The sequence below is a fragment of the Scyliorhinus canicula genome, chromosome 11, assembly GCF_902713615.1.
Source record: "Scyliorhinus canicula chromosome 11, sScyCan1.1, whole genome shotgun sequence".
NCBI lineage: Eukaryota > Metazoa > Chordata > Chondrichthyes > Carcharhiniformes > Scyliorhinidae > Scyliorhinus > Scyliorhinus canicula.
Genome location: NC_052156.1, coordinates 109,096,033 through 109,120,623, shown reverse-complemented (window position 1 = coordinate 109,120,623; position 24,591 = coordinate 109,096,033). Strand labels below are relative to the sequence as shown.

Below are 24,591 nucleotides of genomic sequence, written 5' to 3'. Positions count from 1 at the left end.
GTACCAGCCTCCCCGAACAGGCGCCGGAATGTGGCGACTAGGGGCTTTTCACAGTAACTTCATTGAAGCCGACTCGTGACAATAAGCGATTTTCATTTCATTTCAAAAACAGTCGAAGTAGGCCTGCCAAAAAAAACTCCTGCTGATTATTTGCCCCTTTCTACTCCTCTACTTTAAAAGTTTTCTTCCATTCTACTTTTTTTTGGTCTTTTATTTTTTTACTAGTCTTCTCATCACCTATCCAATACTTGGTTGGAATTGGAGAGTTGCTCAGAAGATTTGCCTCAGTCTTGGTGAAGGTGTTGCTCTCTACATTGTGATGGTGTGCACACCACGCACTGTCACAATCATGTACTTTGGGCTATTTTGTCCTTCTGCCATACCTTGGGGTCTCTACCCCACCCTCTTCCTTACATTTTGGATTTTTGCAATATTTCTTAATATGTCTGTGGAGTTTGCACTTTCTCCCTGTGTCTGCGTGGGTTTCCTCCCACAATCCAAAGATGTGCAGGTTAGGTGGATTGACCATGCTGAATTGCCCCTTAGTGTCCAAAAGGTTAGGTGGGGTTACAGGGTTATGGGGATAGGGTGGAGGAGTGGGCTTAAGTAAGGTGCTCTTTCCAAGGGCCGGTGCAGACTCGGTGGGCCGAATGGCCTCCTTTTGTGTTGTAATTTCTGTGAGTTTATGTCCCAGTTCTACCTCAGTCTCAACATTAAATATAGATAACTGTGAAGTGGTGCATTTTAATAGAAAAATAAGGAGGCTACATAGTCCTTCGAAAATTAATCGCTTAAATGGAGCTGAAGAGCAAAAGGATCTAGGGATAAAGATAACACAAATCGCTAAAATGTCGCAATACAGGCGGCCATAACAAAGCAGAAAAAGCATTGGATTAATTTCTAGCGGTACATATTAATGCTGAAATTGTAAAGAAACCTTGGTGAAATCACACTTACAAATACTGTGTACAGTTCTGATCTCCATATTATGAATGGGAAATAGAGACAATGGAGAAGGTGCAAAAAAATTTTACAAGGATGATGCCCGAGCAGAGTGATTATACCTATCCAGAAATACTGAACAGGCTGGAGCTCTTTTCTTTCGGAAGGAGAAGGCTGGGGGAATAAATTAATGGAAGTCTTTACTCCTACCCTATAAAATCTTTATGGAATTTTATAGATTTTTACATTTGTGGGGAAGACTAAACTAGGGGGAATAAATACAAGATACACACTAATAAACCCATTACAGAATTCAGAAGAAACTTCTTTACGCAGAGAGTGGTGAGCTTATATAACTCTCAACCACAAGGGACATTTGAGGAAAATAGCACAAATGCATTTAAGGGGAAACTGGATAATAATATCAAGGAGAAAGGAAACACAGTTATGCTGATATGGTTAAACGAAGGCTCGGACGAGGTTCAAGTGGAGCTTAAAACCAGAGGGATCAGTTGGCCGAATGGCCTATGTGTGCGCTGCAATCTTCTTACATATTCTACTTCCTTCCCCCTCCCCAGGTTCCAATGTTTCTACAATAAACTCAATTCTACTCCCTAATTTTTCCTATTCTTCCTTCTCCCGTTTAATCTTTGCTGCCATTTCTATTCATGTGTCTTTTAGTTTGGTGTAGAGTAAAAACAGGGCGCTTAGACTTAAAAATAGAATTGAGCAAATAGGAGGCAACGTCAAGAGGTACTTCTTCGAACAAAGGCCAGCTGGAACTTGAAACTTCATCCCTCGAAAATATGCTGAGATCAATCGAAAAATGGAAGTCTGAGAAATATAAATTTTTGCAAACTAAGAGATATGGGGAAAATCCAGGTAAACAGAATTGAGGTACAGATTATCCATGACCTAACCAAATGGCTGAACAAACTCAAGGGACTGAGTAGCACACTCCAGTTCTGTGGAATTAGGTCATTCAAGCCCTTTGAACCTGTTCCGCCATTCAACTAGGTCATGACTGATCTGCATCTTAACTCCACCTACCTGTCTTTGAGCTTCCTGCTCTTTACTGTGTTGCTCCAACACATTCACACCATGTCACCAGCCTTCCCATCCGATGCCCATACTCGGTACTCCCTTTGTCCAATTTCCACATGAGGCACCTTTGCCCGAACAAAGATGCATACAGGCGCTACTGCTCAAAGACAGTATTCAAATACAAAACCAAAAGGCACAGCGTTTTTTTCCAGCTCACTCTGACCCCAATGCCAAATGGTTAGCCCCAGAAATTGGTTGCATTACTGAATCAAAAAAGCTATAACAGTAATAATAGCTAATTACATTTTTAAAAAATCTAACTAAATGATCATTCCAAGCTGTTGCTAACTTCAAACAATCTGATTTGGTCAGAAGGAAAATTGAAGAAAGATGTCACGTGAAAAGAGAACATTGCTACACTGGGTTAAGACATTGGTCTTTCACCTTTGGGACCTGGATTTAATCCTACTCAAATTATTGGGATGTAAATCTGCCTATGGTTCTAAGGGGTCTGACACTCAGCCAATGGCACGTAACTGCTCCTAATTTCCAAGCAATTCGTTTGGGAGGATGGATTAACGTACTTGTTCGATAGGTTCTGAGGTTGGGGAAAATCTTGTTGGGGCACAGTGCAGAGAGCTTTGCTCTCAATTGAGCTGCATCATAAGTAACCCAAGAGACCTTGATTCGAAATTAGGACTTAAAGTCTTCATCTGAATAAACACTTAGTCTTAATGTTTAAAAGCTGATGTAATCAGGATAGAAATACTTGATATTAAACCTTTATAATGACAAAGATGAAGAAAAGACCCATCTCAGTGGTTTAATGCAAAGTTTTAAAATGGAATAAATGGGTCCTTTTACTTCAATATGCAGGAAGATAAATTAAGTTCTTAAACTGTTACATCAAATTGTTGTTTCATTAATAATAAATTTCATTATCCAAAATGACTCTGAGAGCAATGCCTCTATTTTAGACAGGAAAGCTGGATGGACCAAATATGCAACTGCAATCCAATAACAGAATTCCCTGAAGATAAGCATCAAAATTTAAGTAATAGAATTGCACCTAAGAGTTCAATTGCTTATAAACCATCAACACTGGACTTGGCTATGCCGCTAGTGAACTTGATGCCATTCAGCACTGTACCTGAACTAATACTGAGATAGCACTTAAATTCAGTATTTTAAAGATTGCTTTCATTAGAGTCAGGCATTTCCGTGAAGGGTAAATATATTAGATTTCAGATGGCACGGTGGAGCAGTGGTTAGCACTGCTGCCTCACGGCACCGAGGACCCGGGTCGATCCCGACCTCGGGTCACTGTCCATGTGGAGTTCACACATTCTCCCCGAGTATGCATGTGCATCAACCCCACAACCCAAAGATGTGCAGGGCAGGTAGATTGGCCACGCTAAACTGTCCCTTAATAAAAACATATATACATTCGGTCACATAATGCTTGGTGAAGCAGTTTAAAATGTTTGCTTGTGTAACTGCATCTTTCTAAACTGTATAAAGCAACTAAAACTTTGGTTAGAAATGCCCGTTAAGTATAAATACAACTTTTTTAGTTGCTGGCAGCTGGACATTTGTGGTTTAAAGTAATTAAATAAAGTCTGCATATTCAAAAATGATTTATTCCCCAAGAATGATTCTGATCTATCCACTACAGAACATTTGATTTGGTTATCATTACTTTCACAAATGTTCAGTGCTTCCAAGCTCTGCAAATTATTTACTTTAGCGGATCATAAAGTTATGATGATAAAGCCATGGAAGATAACTTCACTGAGCTGCCATAATTTCGGTCAGTATGTGTAACGTTGAAGAAGTTATAAAATACCTGCATTGAAACTATTCCAGTCTAGCAGTTTGTATGATCTTGTGTTACCCATAATTCCGACAAAGGCTGAGTTCAAAACAGCAAGTTAGTAGATCAGTAATAGGAGCAGATCGGAGTAAGCAATACAGAGAGCACAACAAGGACAACACTACTCCACAGGAACTGGAAAGACACAGACAATAGAGTTAATAGAGGTTCATTCACCAGATAGGCCAGAGAGTAAGGACCATGCTACTGTAATCTAATACCAGCGTTAGCCATTATATATTAATAAAATAGAAAAAGACAGGCTGAAAACTAGTTGCAAATATTATTCGCTGTTCATTGGGAGTGTACATTAATTCACAGCTCTATTAATTCCCAATTTAAATTTATTGCCCAAAAGACGTTATCCCAATAATTTGTCAGCGAAACACAAATTTTGTAAAATCACTTCCATCAAAGAGGGGGAAACTGGGATGGTATATCCCATAGATTTTAATCATTTAGAGATTAAGAACAGATTTGAATAAACAAAATTTATAAATGGCAATGACTTAAGTCTATATATAAACATCAACTTTACTATCACTACATAATTAGGCTGTTGACAATTTTGTTCTCAAAATGCATTTTTAAAATATTTTAAACGAAAAATATCGAACGTTTAATAGTTTAAAAACGTCGAATAGCTCCCAATAAAAGCATTATTGCACTAAAAAGATAAGCTTTGCTCAAAAAACCCATTCCACTAAAAAGATGCTGGTAGAAAAAGTTGTGGAAATCATTTAAAGTCATTTAAAATGCTATGAAATGTAGACCTCAGCATGCAAATGTAAGTAAGGCTAGGCTTAATTTTCAACTGCCAATTTACATAATTAAAGGAGAAGCTAAAGTTTAACATATTCGGGGCAATAGCCTCCTAATACATGTGCAACACATCAGTGTAGATGTATCACCAGCCAAAGGTAGCTGAGTTCGCGGGGTGTAAATATATGCTAGTATTTCCCAAATTTAGAAACGCTCTTAACTTTAATGATATGAACAGTGAGTTCAAAAATGTTTTCAGACTTCCCAAGCCAAAAAAAACAAGATTAATATTCCACAGGTAAACATTAATGTGGGAATAACTGCACTAATAGCAATTCGTAGTGAAATACGTAACGTGCTCTCCTTGAATACATAAGCGGAATGATTCATCGATCTAAATGAGGTTAGAATTTGAAAAAAACATGCAGGCTGATCGATAAAAATGTTAATCCTATGCATTTGGTATTTCCAGTGCTTATTAACCAATTTAAATGTACCATCACATCAGTATGATTTTTTATTTTTCACAAACTCAAATCCTCGTACAAAATTTGCACCAAGCTCTTTTTGCAGCAATTGAAGCGAACGTTCGATGGATAAGAAATTACTTACAAATTTGGTTGAATTTTATGTATGGTAGTATAGTGGTTATGTTAATGGACAAGTAATCCGGAGACTTCAACAAATAATTCAGTTTATGAATTTGAATTCATTTGAAAAAGTGAACTGGAAATAAAAAGCTAGCTGCTACAAGTGACCAGGAAGCTACTAGATGGTGACAAAAATCCACCTGGTTGCCTGATGTCCTCTGGTAAGGAACCTTGCTGTCCGTACCCTGTCTGAATTACAGGTGAATCCAGTCACTACCAATGTGGTTCACTCTTAACTGCCATCTGAAGCTGTATCAAACCGCTACAAATGGAAATCCCTTATTATTAGCATTGCAGGAGCTTCTTGACTACTTGGATTCTCAACAGTTCAGAAAAAGTCTCCCCACCGCCTTCTCATGAACAACTAGCAATGGGCAATACATGGCAGGCTTGTCAATCACACCCACGTCCCAAAAGTTTAATCAAATAACCATAGCAGTGTTCTGATATACATAGCTTTAAAATGTAACAATCTTCATGGTCAACCCAACAGCGGAAGAAACCACGTTCCATATTTTTGTTCCTTATCGAGGAAAGCGACTGTGTGTGAGGTGACAGTCATGGTTCCAACTACAGAACATTAGAATATATGACCAAATGCAGTAGTTCCAAAATTCCTAATTTTGAAAGAAACTCAAATGTGAAAAAAAACTATCAAATAATGTGAAAATTCAGAGAACTAAGTCAATGAGGTGATACACTGCCTCTTAAACACATGATGAGCCTGCCAGTGTATGCATGCACAGATGGCCACTTTCAATATAACTAAGTATTTGATGAGAAAGACAACATTTGGGAAGCTTAGGTAAAATATGATTCTATATTTTTAGGTTGCTGGGGCAACAAATTGGTATTTATAATCCTCTTGCACAAAAGATCCTTAACCCCAGTAAACTGAAGCAGGATCTCATCGTGAAATCAGCAGGTCTGGCAACATCTGTGGAGGGAGAAACAGAATTAACGTTTCAGGTTGATAAAACTTTCATGAAAGTTCATGACCTGGAAAGTTAATTGCTTTTTCCCCTCTTAGGAGGCTGTCACACCAGCTGAATATTTCCAGCATTTTACTTTTTTTAATTTCAGGTTTCCAGCATCTACAATATTTTGCTTTTGTCACATTAAAGCTGTCCTGGGTATCAGTGACTAGTAGTATTTTCAATATAAACGTCTGAAAAGAAAAACCAGCAGGCAAAATAAAATTACCTTGTTAAATATTTTCGCAAGAATTTTGCCAATATAAAACTGCTGACACATTACTTACAGTCTGTCTGCAGTCCTCATTTGTGTCCTCTTGCTTTCTGTACGTAAATTATGTAGGAAGCCAATACTTTGAACTTTCATTCCATAAACCTTCAAGTTGTGACCCCTTTACTTTACCCCAACAAACTTGCACAATCTGACAGGTCCTACTTACCAGGGTTGTGGATTCGGTCCAGTAACTTCACAGATCTCGCACTGACCACACCACCAACATGAACAAGAAACCCAGGTGGGAAAGTTGTAAGGGTGAAGAAGGGGAATTCCTATGCAGCGAGAAAAAGTTGAAATAGTGAATTACAAAATGAAATTAGTCAGGTCGTCACAGTTCCATATAAAATCTGGTACACATAACCAAGTCAAAGCAATTAAAAATTTGAACAAACTACTGGGATTTTATTTCTCGGGGTGTAGGATTCAAAAGTAAAGTTTTGTTAAACTTACATGGGACCGTTCAAAGTACTAGGCACAGTTTTGGGCTCTTATTCTACAAAAATGACTTGGAAATGCTGGGAAAAGTGCAAAAAAATTATTAGGATGGTAATAAAAGTGAAAGATTAGAGTTTTCAGGAAAGATTGAACAGATTGCTTTATTCTCCCCCCCCCCTGGAAAATAAATGGCTTTTAAAATTATACATGGATATAGGTTGGACAGGGTAGATGTGAACAAAAAGTTTCCACTTGTGGAAAAATCCAAAACTTGAGGTCATAAATTCAGAACAGTTATTAATACATTCAATAGAGAAATACCGTTACTCAGAGACTGGTCATAATGTGGTTGCGGCAAATAGTTTTGATGCTTTTAAAAATAAAATAGGCAGGATGAGAGAAAAACAAATAGAAAGAAATGCTGAAAGACTGAGGTGAGGTAGATCGAATGAAACAGAGTGGGGTCCCTTCCTTAGTAGAACAACTACCAGCTTGGACTAGTTAGGCAGAATGGCTGTTTATATGCTGCGTAATTCAATATCCATCTCCAAATCAAAAATTAGCAGTGCTATCGAATTAGAGACCTGGACTAAAAAGTAAGACGGTGATGCTTCATCTGTACAGGGCACTTGTGAGACCACATTTGGAATACATTGTGCAATGTTGGTCACCTTATTTAAGAAAGAATGTAAATGAATTGCAGGCTGTTCAGAGAAGGTTTACCAGAATAATATCTGGAATGGGCAGGTTGCCTTTTGGGGAAAGGTAGGATAGGTTTGATTTGTATCCACTAGAGTTCGAAGAGTAAACGGCGACTTGATTGAAACATACAAGATCCTGAGGGGGTCTTGACAGGGTGGAGGTGGGGAGGATGTTTCCTTTTGTGGGAGAATCTAGAACTAGGGTCATTTTTTAAAAGTAAGGGGCCACCCATTTAAAACGGAGATGAGACAAAGTTTCTTCACTTGGGAAGGTCGTGAGTCTTCGGAACTTTCTTGCTGAAAAGGCGGTGTATATTTTTAAAGCAGAGGTGGATAGATTGTTGGTACAGGGAGCTGGGTTTGGGTCACTGTCTGTGCAGAGTCTGCACGTTTTCCCCGTGTCTGCTTGAGTTCCCTCCGGGTGGCCCGGTTTCCTCCCACAGCCCAAAGATGTGCTAGGTTAGGCTATGCCAAACTGCCCTTAAGTGTCGTAAAATGTTAGGTGGGGTTACTGGGTTACAGGGATAGGGTGGAGATGTGGGCTTAAGTATGGTGCTCTTTCCAAGGGGCGGTGCAAACTTGATGAGCAGAAAGGGTTCCTTCTGCACTATAAATTCTATGATCTATGATAGGTTATCGGGGTAGGCAGAGTGCAGGTTTGAGGTTACTAGCAAATCAGCCATGACCTTATTGAATGGCAGAGCACGCCGAGGGCTTAATGGCCTACCCAGCTTTTAGTCTTCATGTTTGTATGAGACTGGCATGGCATATGATGATTAAAAAGTGGTTATATTCAGTTATGCACTCACACAATCATTTGAAACTTGAGCTACATGAAGTAACTGTTGTAAACTAACTAATGCGATGAGGAAATAAGCTTTCTGATACCAATTGACTGTAAATAGTAGAGGTGAACGATCGTTTTTTTGAAGATATTTGTGGAGTTCCCCAGGAGTCGTGATAGTGTAAGACTTCAAAAGGACATAGATTGGTGGAGTGAGTGGACAAGTGGCAGATGAAGTTTAATGCAGAGAAATGGCATACTATTTTCCAAAGTCAGATAAACTATACAGGAAACCGAATATTGATAGTGCAGTCTATAGAAATGTCATATTCTTCAAAAATGAAGTTTGCACAGTAACCAAGTGTAAAGAGTCCTAAGTAAAAACCATTCTGAATGCTTACCCTGTGCTCAAAAGCAGACTGGGTTTGCTGTCGATAGAGTGCTTTCAGCGGAACTCCATCTTTCCCACCACTCCCACTTCCCATACCTAAGAGATTATCAGGCAGGTGCATTATGAGCGGATCACAATACTCAACATAAAATTTTAAAAATTGAGCAACACAGAGACATATTTTTCAATCCCAAATAAGAGTTAAAGTGATTATCAAAAAAATTGACCAGATGCCTATTTTGCATAAAACAATAGGAGGCTTACACACAAAATGTCAATACATATTTTCTCATGTGTGCAGACCTGCTTGTACCTCTTGATTTTAAAAATCATTTGAGAGGGTTTTTTCTTCATTTACTACTCCTTCATTCACTAACTTCACCTGTTCATTGTGTCCTGCTTTGTTCTCTTTTTAATTGTTACGTTTTCTTTCATCTGAAACATTAATGTACACCTTCAACTGCATACCAATTACACCGTAACCTCTCCAGTCTGGAAACGCCAAATCCGGAAACAACAGTTGTCCAATATTTTATTACCCATTCCCGCACTCTCAGACTTGCCACTCATGATCCTGCAAGAAATCGCCAGCAAGGGTCCAAAAACTGGGGAAAACAGTCGCCTAGCTGGGAAGGTGAGTGGCGAATTCAAACTTTGTTGCATTTCTGCTCCTATCTCCCTATTGCACAGGTTCCTTATCACAGACTGGAGACTGAACTACATACGTGTGTATATGTGTGTCTTGTGGGGGAACAGAGGCTGATTACTGTGCGTATGCTAAAATGTGGTCACATTGGAAAACAGTTTGGGAAGCACTAATGTATAGTGGTACTGATTAACTAAAAGTTTGAGAAAACTGCAGGTGTCTTCAAATACATATAATGAATGCATTGGAATTTACAAGCTTCAAAAAACATTTATAAATGAATGCCTTGCTTAACTGTTAATGTTCAACTTTACTCTGGACTCCTGTGCCTTGGTGGATCAGCCTATATTTTCAAACGCATGGATTTGGAAATGAATGCGTTTGCATATATGGTTGAAAACAGACATGCTGTTTTAACTTTTCATCTGGCAATCATCAGGACAGATGCAAGAATGTCCAATTTCAAAGGGAGTAACGATATATATACTGCATGAAAAAAGTGCACTGATTGGTTAGCAAGTTAAGTCCGATTGATTGAAGCATCGCCTTGGAGACAATTGACCTCAGGCTTTTGCTTCATTCAAAAAAGGTACGATGCCCGGTTACATGTAGCTTTTAGCAAGCATAAGTGAGTCACATTGCAAGCCCAGCTGATAATATTAAATTGAGACATTTTGTGTCTTAACAGTAGTTTTGGCATCTTTCATGTCTCGGGTACATATTTATATCCGATTCACACACTTCGGATTAGGCATTCTAACTTTATCCCATAATCCAGAAAATTATGAAATTCAGAAGTGCCTTGGTCCCAAGCATTCTACACAGGAGAGCCGCCCCGAACAGGCGCCGGAATGTGGCGACTAGGGGCTTTTCACAGTAACTTCATTTGAAGCCTACTTGTGACAATAAGCAATTTTCATTTTCATTTCATTCATTAAAGAGCTCTAAATCTAAAATGTTAGCCATTTGTCTGCTACTTTTGGATTCATACTCAATACTTAAATTGAGTTAAGAGCCATGCCCACACAAATTCTTACTCAGAATCACATTGAATGGCTCATGTTATTATAAATTTGCAGCTACAACCCACTAATTACACTGCTTCTGATTCTGGTTGTGTGATTATTGACCTTTAACATGCACATGCACCCGAATTCCTATACACACCTTTATAATGGAAAGTATTCATAGAAGCTTGGCACACTGCAACAACACCCTATGTCAGTGTTATGGCATCACTGGCAGGAAGGTGTAATTATGGTGTGACAAGTTCATATACGCAGTTTCTATAACTAGGGTCATGGGAATTTAAATGGAAATACAAAAATACAGACAGTACAATACTTTAAAATGGGAACTATGGTTGTGTGTGTAATAGTCCTTCCAACCCTGTTTTGCCTGAAATTAGGCTAGGTCCTGATTCTAAACTTTTATGGGAAATCTAGTTTCTTGTCTGCTGTTGATTTTTCCAACTATAATTTTTTTCTACTGAAATCATTTTCTTTAATAACCACTTTCTCTTAAACACTTAAATAAATTATTTTATAAATTGTAGGGATAAACAGAATTTAAAGGACAAGCCTAATCTAAACTTGAGTATTAAATGTTTTAGCTGTGCCTTTGATAAGGAAACAGTGCAGACTTACCGATACTTCTGTACAGGCCTTTGATTCACATAAGCTAATTTTCTTTAAAGGAATAAACAGTACAAAGCAATAGTGCACACAATTTTATCATTCTTTTTACAAGAGAAAAATGAGCTCATGCGAAGTTGTACTGAAGAAAGGGCAATACAGAATTAAAACATACTACTTAAAAATCATGAAAGGAAACATCAGCCTTAACTGGATCAACACAAAGTGTATAACCAAATTAACAATTCACAAATGAATAAAGTAAGCATTGGACTGCACACAGCAATCAGAACACACAAGACAAATATTTAATGAACTATGTAAATGTGATGCATGAATGAAGCGGTTCCCAATAGCTATCAGCCATGACTCTTTATACTCATAACTTTCCCCCCCGCCATCCCATGTCATCCCCTTTGGCAATTTCTCTGATACAAAACATTTAACTTGGGCAAATTTATAGGTGAGTTCTAAACCTTTGGTTCACTAGCAACTGTTAAGTGCAAAGCAAAAAAAAAGTTTAAATTTGTCATTTACAGAAATGTACATTAGTTTGATTTGTTTTTCTTGAATAACTTCTCATTTGCCAATTAAAGAAGTCAGAACAATTTTCATTTTTGCATGCTTTTTTCCCTTAATTCAGGCACAGTTGTCTTACTGTTTTAATGTTATGTAAGCACAAAAGTTTTAGGTACTGAGCAAACAGGTTTTCTAAAAAGTAGTATTTTTGTTTACATTAATCAATCCTACCAGAGGCAGTTAGAAGCAACTCTTCATTGAAAGACACAGTTTTCCTCAGACAGACTGGGCTCGCATAGCCAGAGTGAGGAGGGGTAAGGCTGTGCAGAGCCTCCGAGCGAAGGAGTTGTGTACTTTTATGATGAGGGGAACCGGAGGAGAAGGGAGGGGAACTGGGAAAGAGAAAAATCCTAGGCCCCTCAGGGGAAGGTGCTGCTGTAGAAAGGTAGCAGAAAAAGATGAAAAAGAAGTTGGAGATTTAGAAGATCACGTACAGAAGGTGAAGAAAACACTGTATGGAAAGTCATATGAAAGCAAAACAAATTAGATATACATTTGGCAAAATGAACACATATACACAAAATACACAAATAACCAATGAAAACTTTCAGAGGCTGATGCAATCAATTAAAAAACAAACTCCTTTCTGCATATTGACTTAAAATAAGGCACTTGTAGTGGGCACTGAGCATTTCCTATTTATTAAAAAAAAGCTTACTCCTTTGGGTGTTTGTGAGCAACATACTGTCTATCAAAGGAAACATTAACAGCAAGGCTTCCTTGCAGTATTGAAAAACATCTTAAGCAAACTGAAGTGAACTGCCCACCCCCTGTCAATTAGATGCTTGAACAGTGCGCCTATCCATATGCCACCCAACGGGTGTACAAAATGAACAATCTTCCTTGAACACATTTCCCTCAGCTTTGCTCTACATACTTCCCAAAAGGGCGGGGGGGGGGGGGGGGGGGGGGGACAGAAAGGCTCCTGCTAAAGCAGAAATTCACAGGCCCACATTTTGTAGTTGTGATAACAGTGAAACTTGTCAAGTGTTTGTCCTCATTACAACTGCAAAACTTATAGCAACCTTAGCATCCACACATGAAATTCAATGTGAAACCCAGAATTTCTGTCAGAAATTTCTTGCTCTTCTAGTGTGTGAACTTTCCGCAAATGGAAATCTTTACAATATCACTTGAATTGACAGAAACTTCAACTTTTATGCCATTTGTCTAACTGTAAAAACCCTCGCAAAATTACCGTTGAATGAGATGTAACTGGGTTAACAATTTACTAAGTTCATTACTATTGCTGAACTAAAAATGTATTTTATAATTGTGGAATGTCAAATGTCTATTAAAATTAAAAATCATAATTTTTGAAATAATTTTTTTAAAAGTTTGCTTTTGATGCTTCATCTTCTGCGCTAATCCTAGATTAGAGGGAGAAAGAAAATCAACCCATTGTACTTCCACTGGCAAGGTAGACACCAACATTGCACCATCCTTAAAAAATAAAACCAGACAGACCATTCAGCTTGGTATGGAAGCAGGGCATGACCTGTGCACACACTGCCTGGTCTGCAAAGTTTACTTTTTTTTTCCGCCACAGGATGTGGCTCAGCCAGCATTTATTGCCCATCCTAAATTGCCCTTGAGAAGGTGGTGATGAGCCGCCTCCTTGAACCTCTGCCGTCCATGTGGCGTGGTCACACTCACAAATCTGACAGGAAGGGAATCACAGGATTTTGATCATCATGGAGACCAAAAACAATGATTTTGGTCTTCCCAAAAGTCAGCTGGAAAACATTTCTACTCACCCAATGTGGGCAAGCCTGAGAATTCAATGGCAGGAACAAGAAAGGTAGTGGTGAGCTTGAGCTTTGTGGCATCAGCATACTGCTATGGGGCAGTATATATTGAAAATAACAGGGTCCCAGGATAGATCCCTGGGTGGACACAAGGGATATCAATATGGGAGCCGGAAGAGAAGTCCCGCATTCTTTGACTATGATTAGACTAATGTCACTGCCTGACATGAGAGGATGTATGGGGATATGGTGCAGGAGGTGGTAAACAGGCAAGTGCTGCACAGCAAAGTGTTGGGAAAAGGACAGCTGAAAGTTGAGTTGATGGAGTTCCTCCAGAATGGCATCAAGCTAAGAGGCAAAGAATTGTTAAAATGTACATGGCATTGGGGAAACTTGTTGAAGATAATAATGATTGAGTAAATGTGGAAGGTGGGCAAATAATAACCAGTAACAGTGAATAAATTGGGAGTTTGGTATATCAAACATATGTTTCCAGCACTTCAATTTTCACCTTAAGGCCTGCATCTGAATCTTTCTGTGTTGTTTCATCAATTTCTAGCCTGTTTCCTTGGTTAGGACACTGACTGTCTTAGCTATTTGCATATTTCTTTTCAAATGTATTTTATCATTTACCAATTTCCTGCTTTTCGTCAGAGCAGATTGCAGTTCACAAAACTGTGAAAGGATTGAATAATTTTTTGTCATATTTTACTGCTTGTTTCTCCCCAATTCCTTTCTTCCCATCGACTCTTCCCCCTGAGGCAACACCCCTCCCCGCCACAAGTCAATTAAAATGCTCATTTACTTCTTGATTTTCAGTTCCTACAGCGTTCTAACCAAAACATTTACTTGTCATCACTCTTCACATTGTGTGTTCTCAGTGTTTCTTTTGCTATGTTTCTGCTGTTGACCACAGGAAACTAAGGAAACAATCTAGAATACAGTTTTCATACAATAAAGGGGATAAAACTGCTGCCTGAATTTCTCCAGTTGAATCATAAAGAACAATTAGCATCCACAAAACAGAACAGCATCATTATTAGCTATCTGCTGTATAAAGAACATTTTTAGTTTGTAAATAAAAACTGCTCATGGTCAGAAAGGTGCACTTTAGTGGGCAGCACAGCGGCTAGCACTGTTGCCTCAAAGCGTCAGGGACCAAGGTTCGATTCCAACCTTGGGTGACTTGTGTGGAGTTTGCACTTTCTCCCCGTGTCTGCGTGGGTTTCATTGGGTGCTCCGGTTTCCTCCCACAGTGCAAAGATGTGCAGGTTAGGTGGATTGGCCATGCTAAACTGTCCCTGAGGGTGGGGTTGCACGAATAGGTTGGGAAATTGGGCCTAGGTAGGGTGGTCTTTCCAAGAGTTGGTGCAGGCTTGATGGGCCGAATGGCCTTCTTCTGCACTGTAGGGATTCTATGATTCAAGTGCAGAAATGTCAGACTCAGAACATCGAACATTAGAAACAAGATATCTGTGCCTGTATCCATGATGGATCTCATTTTAGTCCTACAATCCATGCTATTACTAGCTCCATTTACTTAGCACCATCTCAAATCTACCAACTGGCTTCCTAAGTGTACTGATTTGAAATAGTACTTCATAAAAACAGATCCCCCTTGGCATAGTTTTTAAACTGCTACTTGAACATGTCAACATAACTTTAAAAAGCACATACATCCAGATTGAACAGGGTGGACACACAATGTAACAGACCCGACATTCAAGTGTTCAGACATTGGTAAACTGGGTTACTGTAGACTCATTAGGGGGGCAAAAACATTTTTTAACCCAAACAGTATCCAGTTCAATTTTTATTTTCTTGAAGACAGACAATAGCTCAGCTTTTGCATTTTAAATGAGCACAGTTATAATAAAGAAATAAATTTCCACAGCATCTGAATTCATTCATTGTGATTTAAAGACTTTAAAAAAAATTCTAGTCCAATTCAGTTTTCTGCTCTTCATAGTTCAATGAGAGGAATTAGGTTTTGACAAACAGAATGAGGTGCTTCAAGCGCAAAAAAACACAAATTTACAACAAAAAAAAGAAGCGGGGTGGAGGTGTCTTACCAGTTTTAGGTGTCAAACTCAAGTCTGTGTCAGAAGAGGAGGACTGTCGACTGTAGGACTTGGAAGGTGAAAAGGAATAGGTTTGATTTTTCAGTGGGGTGGAGGGTCCAGATGAATGAGTAACAGGGTTGGGATCTTCACTGAAGGGAACCCTGCCAGAAGAAGCGGGAAACACATTCAGTAACCCTGTGCTAAGGATCTAAGCAATGACGGAATGATCCAAATACAGGGGAGACAGCAGTTGCTTCTATGTGCAGGCTGGGGACGAGGCCAAAAGGCAAGGAACTGCTGTCCATACACTGAAGATTCTGGGGAGATATTTGGCAGCCCAGATTTACACACAGGAAACAGGTTAAAAATTCTGGAGCACAAATCAAACCATGTACTAGAAACCGTAGCGTGATGATTGTGTAAATAAAACAGCATGAAATATGACTTTTAAGATACACAACGCAATTTAATTAGGTAACCAAAAGAAAGCTCGAGGATGCGGAACTGAAACTCATGTTTCCTTATTCCGGAACACCAAAATAGTGCATCACAGCTAAAAATGAAAACAAAAAGAGTTGGTAAGTAAAGCTTCTGCATGTTTTACTCAAGCCATTGGTAAACTAGAAACCAAAACTTATGTTTAAATCTACTAAAATTTGATCGAAATGTCTTGGTTCTGGAACTGGGCTATTGGTTAAGCTAAAAAGTTGTTGAAAGTTTATGCTACCATCCTACACTGCCTGCCTGGCTTTACTCACTGAACCCCTTTGCCTGCAGCCCGTCTCTCCCCAGCTCTTCAGCCTGTGCAGTCTCATACCAGTGTAGATGAGTGTAGGAACAGATACAGAGAAGTTCTGAGTTAGTCTCGAGCCTGTAGCAGTGTGAATTGGGCTGTTGTGAGTCGAACGGCATCCATGGCTTGGCTGATGCACCAAAGGAGACCTGACAGAGAGAAGCAGGAGCCAGGAAAAAAAAATACAGACGGTAGAACTGTAAACGTTAAAAAAAACAAATGTGAGGGAGTCAAGGTATTCAGTAAGTATTGTCACTTTTTGGTATAATATACAATTAGGATTACCAGAAACCATGTATTACCCAACAGGAAATCTCTGCAGATATAACCAGCATGCACGCATTAAAGCAGTTTAAAGGTGACATGAAAAGCTGGGGAGATTGACAGCAAAATTCATGGTTAACACACATTTAAATGAGTTTTAAGATTATGATGTTGATTTTCAGATTATTTATGCTCAAAGGCTGGTAGATCTCGTACAATTAAGTTAATCTTTTAAAGCTTTGTTCCATACAACGTTGCCGCTTCCTAGAATCAGCCATGTAAACATTCGTGTTATACAAAAAAAAAATTCTAAGAGCGAAAGGCCTTCAGAGTTTTAAAACAGTCGCATCTTCAGACTTGTATTCCGTGGGAGGAAATTTAAAATATTTATTTTAGTATCTGATTACATTTTGCTAATACCTCTCCTTGGGTGCCATTATGTGCCAACTATGAGACCAGGCAACTTGCTATTCTTTTTCTTCTAATGTTGCCAGGTTAGCTGTTGTGGCATACTGCAGTTGACACATTCGCCGAATTACTTCACATCAATCAACAAAAATGCCTCCACTTGGTTGACAAAACTCAAAAAGATGCATTGATCTGAAGGAAATATGCAAAATTTGACAATGGTAACAAGTCTCCCATTTCTCTCTTAAAAAATAATAATTTTCAAATTGAAAGTCATATCAAGTTAATCTGTCATAATTTTAAAACATATTTGCATCTTTCCAATTAATTTTTTGAAAACATTTTTTCACCCGAGCATTTCAATTCACATTTTCCTGAATTACATTAATTTACTTAACTGACACTAAAGTCCAAACTCTAACTCAGCCTCAAAGCATCAGGCAAGTAACCCCAAACGTGATTGTCATGTTTCAGAAAAGTGTTGACCAAATTAGCTGTCATTCTCATCCAAAACATAGGTAGTCCCTCCCTATTCAACTGAATTGAGTTAATGGATGCAGGCAAGTAACACAACACTCCCAACAAAACTGATCGTCTGGCCATGGAATTGAAAGATGATAGCATCCCTAAAGTTATGATTTGACCAACAACATTTTTTTTAAAAATAAGTGGAGTATCCAATTATTTTATTTTTCCATTTAAGGGGCAATTTAGCGCAGTCAATCCACCTGGCCTGCACATCTTTTTGGATTGTGGGAGTGAGACCCACGCAAACACGGGGAGAATGCGCATACTCCACACGGACAGTGACCCGGGGCCGGGATCAAACCTGGAACCTCAGCGCCGTGAGGCAGTAGTGCTAACCACTGCGCCACTCCTACAACTTTCTTAAGAGCAATTTTTCAGAAAAAAAATTAACCTGCCAATTGTGGTAAATTCTGCGTTTTCAACACATCCACAAAGTATTCTCTGGCAGACAGGGAGAAGAGCATCTTTTGCACCACTGCATTTCCAGAACAGATGCACAAGAATGGCTAAAGCTGACTATTGTACAGAATGTTTCTATCTAGTATTGAGTAAATATTGCCCCTTCAATTGATGCCTCCTTCTGACCACATAGTCATTGCTAGAGATGAATGATTTGTAGATAATGCAGCCTGCCATTGGTGCACCAATATGGAAACAGGAGTAAGCCATTAAGCTCCTCTGAACAGAACCTGTTTAGCCATTGAATGAGATCAGGGTCGCTCTGAACCTCAGCTCCATATACCCGCATTTGCCCTATATCCGATTGTTCTAGAGAACAACATTTCATAAATCTCAGAATTAAAATTTAAAATTGATCGAACATCATTTCATGATTCCAACTATACTGCTTTACAATACCGCCCCATCTTCGGTAAACTTGGATATGAAGTTTTCTGTCCCCGTATTTAAATCATTAGCATAGTAAATAATTGAAGCCCGAACACAGATCCTCACATGAAATGAAATGAAATGAATGAAATGAAATGAAAATCGCTTATTGTCACGAGTAGGCTTCAATGAAGTTACTGTGAAAAGTCCCTAGTCGCCACATTCCGGCGCCTGTCCGGGGAGGTTGGTACGGGAATCGAACCGTGCTGCTGGCCTGCTTGGTCTGCTTTAAAAGCCAGCGATTTAGCCCAGTGAGCTAAACCAGCCCCTAGACACGACTAGTCACACTGTGCCAAATAGAATTCCAGCCTATTACACCTACCCTGTCTCCTAACACTCAGGTCATTTCCTAACCAGGTCAATTCCATGAGCTTCAACGTTAGTGAACAATTCTCTTTGAGGAAATTTATCAAATGCCTCCTGGAAGTCCATATAAATGTCAGCAGACATGAACTGTCCACTATTTCAGTCACCTCTTCGAAAAATTCTATCCGGCTTTTGGTAGCGGCCATGTCCGAATAGGTTGCGCACACGGCAGCTCCCGCCGGGATCGGTGTTTCGGGCCTTTAAACGGAGTGGCAACGGCACTTTGGCGGTGATTCCCGGTGTGGCAAAGGACGCTGGGGAGGTTCCCCCTACTGCTGCATGGAGGGAACCAGGAGCGGGGCCGTTAAAAGAGCGATTGTGGGGAAGCGAGCGGAGCAGGTCCGGGAGGACAAAATGGCGGCCGGCGTGGACTAAGCAGTGTGGGCTCATTGGTCGAGAGAGCAGCAAGAGTTTTTGAGAAGCTGCTTCGTAGAGCTGAAGACGGAGATGCTGGCACCTATGAAGGCCTCCATGGAAAAGATGGTGGAGAGTCAGAAGGTCCAGGAGAAGACGATTAAAGAGGTGGAGAGAAAGGTATCTGATAATGAGGATGAGATCCTGGGCCTGGCGGTCAGAGTGGAGGCACATGAGACCCTACACAAGAGTTGGCAGGAGAGACTGGATGACCTCGAGTATAGGTCCAGGAGTCACAACCTGCGGATTCTGGGCCTCTCTGAAGGTCCGGAGGGGGCGGATGCGAGCACGTTTGTGACTACAATGCTGGGGACGCTGATGGGTGCGGGGGCCTTCCCGCTGCCCTTGTAACTGGACGGGGCGCACAGAGTCCTCACGACGAAGCCTAGGGCGAATGAACCACCGAGGACGATGGTGATAAGATTCCATCGCTTCACGGACAGGGAGCGTGTCTTGCTTTGGGCAAGGAAGGAGCGGAGCAGTAAGTGGGAGAACAGCGAGATTCGCATATACCAGACCTTGGGAGCTGAACTGGCTAAGAGGCGTGCGGGATTCAACCGGGCTAAGGCGATCCTCCACAGCAAAGGGGTGAAGTTCGGGCTCCTGCATCCGGCGAGGCTTTGGGAAACGTACCAGGACAGGCACCATTATTTTGATACGCCAGACGAGGTGTGGACATTTATTAAACACGAAAAGCTGGACTCGAACTAAAGGGCAGCTGCACGTGGGTGAACACTCTGGCAGGGATGTGTAACCGATTGTTGGCCTGATGTAAGATTCGCCGTAGAATTTAAGTTGTTCGCTTTTCTTTTTCTGGGGTTTCCCCCCTCTTTTTTCTGTGTTTCCCTCAGGGCGTGGGGTAACGCCCGGGTTGCGTTTTTCGCTGTACGGGAAGAATCTGGATGGCTCTTGCCCTCTTACCCTGTGGGGGAGGGGGGTGGTTGAGGGCCCGAAGGAGGAGGCAACAGTAAGCTTGGAGATAGAGGCGGGAACGGCCGGGGTCAGCTGACTTACGGAAGCGTAATGGGGGGAAAATCAGTGCTAAGCGGGTGCTTGGCACGGGGGGTTGGGACTGGAGGGTTTGGGGGGGGGGGGGGGGGGTGATGGGGCGCTGCTTTGCTGACAGACGGGGAGCCAACTGTTGGGGACGGATGGAGAGTTGGGTTGGGGGGAGGGCTGGAGCTAGCGGGCACGTGGGGGGTGCGGGTCAACCCCCCATCCAGGCTGATCACGTGGAATGTGAGGGGTCTGAACGGGCCAGTCAAAAGGGCTCGCGTGTTCTCGCATTTAAAGGGATTAAAGGTGGACGTGGCCATGCTTCAGGAGACGCACTTAAAACTCGCTGACCAAACGAGGTTTCGATGGGTGGGCCAGGTGTTCCATTCGGGGTTAGACACTAAGACCAGAGGGGTGGCAATTTTGGTTAGTAAACGGGTGACATTCGAGGCAGTGAGTATTGCGGTGGACAAGGGAGGTAGGTACATAATGGTGATTGGAAAGCTGCAGGGGGCCTGGGTGGTGTTAGTGAACGTCTATGCCCCGAACTGGGGTGACGTGGAATTCATGAGGCGCATGTGGGGTAAAATCCCGGACTTGGAGTCAAGTAACTTGATCATGGGGGGGGATTTTAACACTGTCCTGGATCCAGCACTGGACCTGTCTGAGTCCAGGTCGGGAAAGAGACCGGCGGTGGCCAGTGCCCTGTGGGAGTTCAGATGGAGGGCGTGGACCCATGAAGACTCGCGGCCAAGGGCAAAGGGGTTCTCCTTTTTCTCCCACGTCCACGAAGTCTACTCGCGGATTGACTTTTTTGTATTGAGCAGGGCGTTAATCCCGAAGGTGGAGGGGGTCGAGTATTCGGCCATTGCGGTCTCGGACCATGCCCCGCACTGGGTGGACTTGCAACTGGGGCCGGAGCGAGGGCAGCGCCCTCACTGGAGAATGGATGTGGAGGTGTGTGGGCGGATAAGGAGGAGCATCCAGAACCATGTGATAACGAATGACACAGGGGAGGTAACAGCAGCAGCGGTCTGGAAGGCTATGGAAGGCTATTAGAGGGGAGTTAATTTCTATTATGCCCCACAGAGAGAAGAGGGAGAGGGCGGAGAGGGAGAGGCTGGTGGGAGATGCTTAGGGTAGACAGGAAGTACGCGGAGACTCCCGAGGAAGGGCTGCTAAAGCAGCGCCGGAAATTGCAGGCGGAGTTCGATTTGCTGACCACTGGGAAGGCGGAGGCACAGCCGGATGAAAGAGGTCATGCAGATCCTAAGGGACTTTGGGAGCTTTTCAGGATACAAGTTGAACGTGGGGAAAAGTGAGCTATTTGTAATCCGCGCTAGGGGTCAGGAGGAGAGACTGGGGGAGCTCCCGCTCAAGATGGTGGAGAGAGGTTTTCGTTACCTAGGTATGCAGGTGGCTAGGAACTGGGATGCCCTACACAGGCTCAATCTATCGTGGCTTATAGAGCAGATGGAGGGAGACTTTAAAAGGTGGGACATGCTCCCGCCTTCGCTGGCGGGATGGGTGCAGACTGAGAAGATTACGGTTCTCCCCGGCACAGGAAGGAGGAGGGGGCCTTAGTTTGGTCCCCGATACGGAACAACCATAGATTTGCTCCGGGCTGGATAGAGGGGGGGTTTCAAGGCTGGCATAGGGAAGGCATTAGAAGGATGAGAGACCTGTTTATAGATGGGACTTTCCCTAGCTTGAAGGTGCTAGAGGACAAGTTCAGCCTACGCCCGGGAAATGCCTTCAGATACCTCCAAGTCTGTGACTTTCTCAAAAAACAGGTTGGGACATTTCCGTTGCTACCCCCTCGCGGATACAGGACAGGGTAGTGTCTGGCATCTGGGTAGGAGAGAGGAAGGTGTTGGACATCTACCAAGAGCTCCAGGAGGCGGAAGAAGCCTCAGTGGAGGAACTGAAGGACAAGTGGGAGGAGGAGCTAGATGCCCTGGGCAGGGTGAATTCTTCCTCATCATGTGCCAGGCTCAGCTTAATTCAGTTTAAGGTGGTACACTGGGCTCACATGACGACGGCGAGAATGAGCAAGTTCTTTGGGGTGGAGGACAGGTGTGTGAGGTGTTCAGGGAGTACGACGAACCATGTCCATATGTTCTGGGCATATACGGCGCTTAAAGAATTCTGGCAGGGCTTTGCGAGGGCTATGTTCAGGATCTTGGACACGCGGGTGAAGCAGAGTCCAACAATAGCGATCTTTGGGGTGTTAGAGGATCCGGGAGTGCAGGAAGCGAAAGAGACCGAGGTGTTGGCCTTTGCCTCCTTGGTAGCCCGGAGACGGATCTTGTTAATGTGGAGAGACTCGAAATCCCCGAGTGTGGAGACCTGGATTAGTGACATGGCTGGGTTCCTGAGCATGGAGCGAATAAAGTTTGCCTTGAGAGGGTCCTTGCTGGGGTTCAAAGGAGATGAGGTGCGAAATTCACAATTACATTCTCAAAGATGGACTCACAAAATGAAGGTAATGAAGTATGACTTCTGGGGAGGTTAGTCCAGATAAGCGAAGATCAAAATGGAAAACGGCATTTCAGTAGCAAAGTCAGCCTTTGCAAGTTTGTTATTTTGAGAACTCAGCCTGCAACAGGAAAAACTGTGTGAATTCCCAGTAAGCTGTTCCTGTTGAAAACGCTGTTTGAACACCCAGTTTTTCTGCCCTATGTTACAAGCAACCCTCAAAAAATTAAGTGCCTGGTGTGGTAACGATTACTGATTTTGCCTATTGTTTTTAAAACCCTACTGGGTAAATTTCGGGATACTGTGCATAGCCATTGAGTTTGTTAAGTGTATTTCTATTTAAGCCGTTTGTTGTGTACTTGATTGTTCAACAAATATTTTTGTTTAAAATCAACACAAAGGCGTCTGGGACATCCTCTGGTTTTCAAATCTTTCCTCACATTATACCAAATTGCAGAAATGCAGTTGAGGTGTTTCAAATTTCCCTTCAAGGATTTGGAATGTTCTGGTGTTTAGCATCAGCTGTACTCTTAACATTTCCAATAAAATTGTAAAAAAATGTGCTCACTTTGATATTGCTTTCACACTACCTTGTGTAGCTGTATCTCTTTGTTACTCTTTGCTGATCTTTGTATCTCTCCCGTTTTTTGTATCTCTCCCATTTGCCAGAGTCTCTGTTTTTATTTACATGATTGTACTTTCTTTTAGTTTTAGGTTGTCTTGTTTTTGGTCACCAATGGCTGTGCTTTTTAAATTTTTGATCCGAAGGGCTCTGTCCTTGTTGGGTTATAAACTCTGTACCACAAATTATTTTTCAAACACCTCTTATTGATTTTCTGCAAAGTTTTCCATTTGCAGACTCACTCAGTTTACTATGAACAGTATCTGTCAGATCACATTGAAGTCAGCCTTCCAAATCTATAATCTTAGTAGTTGTTTCACCTTTATCCCATTTAAACACTACATTAAATGCAATCATATTATGATAGTTGTTAGATAAATCAGCACACACTGATTCAGCTGTTCATTAAAACTAGTTCATTATTCAATGTAACATGGAACCCCCCCCCCCATCCCAAACACATAATAAATTCAATACCTTTCTGGAAAGTGCTAGTCTGCTTATCACAATTTAGATAAAAGTTAAAATTGCCCAATAAAACAACACTGCCTTTTCTACAGTTGTCTGATCTCTGCAATCATGCATTCTACCACTTAGCAGCTACTACCACAGGGACGAGACACAATTCCCACAACTCTTAAATCATTTTATTTTTCTTAATTCTAGCCATAAAGTCTCCAATGTCTGCTTCATCGTTTCCTCTCATCACTGAAATTATTCCATCCTTATCGATAAGGCTACTCCCTTCACTAATACCATTTTCTGTGCAGTATCTTTCCCATAGACATTATAACCTGGTATATTTAATTCTTAACCCTGATGATTTTGCAGCTGTGGCTCAGTATTAGCTTCTATGTCAAACCGTTAATTTTAAGTTGGAACCTGCAATTAATTCAATTGTTTTTATACTCTTATGTATTCATATAAAGAATGCTTATCTGGGCCACACACTTAACCCGTCCTGCTCGAATATTTTACTCACATATTCTTAATTCTCTCGCTTGGTTTAATTATTTCTTTTAGCTTTCCCTTTACTTCCTTCCCTTGGGTTTGTTTCCAAATTAATATTTATACGGTCTTTTCCACTTATTAGTTCAACAATGACTTAACTTGTCATGTATGGAAATGTTATAATAGGCAATATTTAGATTAGAGGTCTGAAGCCAAATTAGCAACGGATGCTTTAGTTTGGTATTATTTAAACTTGCCAACCAAGCATCATACATTGGGACAGTCTAATGTCACGTACCATTCTAAGATCATAAAAGGTGCTGCATAAATGCACATTTGTCTTTCCTTTTAATGAGTTGCATAGTGGATACTACATATGG

At 41.3% G+C, this 24,591-nt stretch overlaps 1 protein-coding gene across 20 annotated transcripts in view; it reads right to left on the bottom strand.

Moving 5' to 3' along the window:
* c2cd5 (C2 calcium dependent domain containing 5) overlaps positions 1-24,591 on the bottom strand; it is a 141,422-nt gene that overhangs the window by 88,737 nt on the left and 28,094 nt on the right. For 5 of the 20 annotated variants that reach the window (XM_038811044.1, XM_038811036.1, XM_038811039.1 and 2 more), the window contains exons 8-12: positions 15,513-15,664; positions 11,864-12,067; positions 8,844-8,929; positions 6,686-6,794; positions 3,833-3,898 (exon numbers count right to left, since the gene is read on the bottom strand). In XM_038811044.1, the coding sequence (XP_038666972.1) occupies positions 3,833-3,898; positions 6,686-6,794; positions 8,844-8,929; positions 11,864-12,067; positions 15,513-15,664 (617 nt within the window). Of the gene's footprint in view, positions 1-3,832; positions 3,899-6,685; positions 6,795-8,843; positions 8,930-11,863; positions 12,068-15,512; positions 15,665-16,238; positions 16,446-24,591 lie in introns of all 20 variants that reach the window. The other 15 variants (XM_038811048.1, XM_038811051.1, XM_038811040.1 and 12 more) reach the window with 10 other exon arrangements.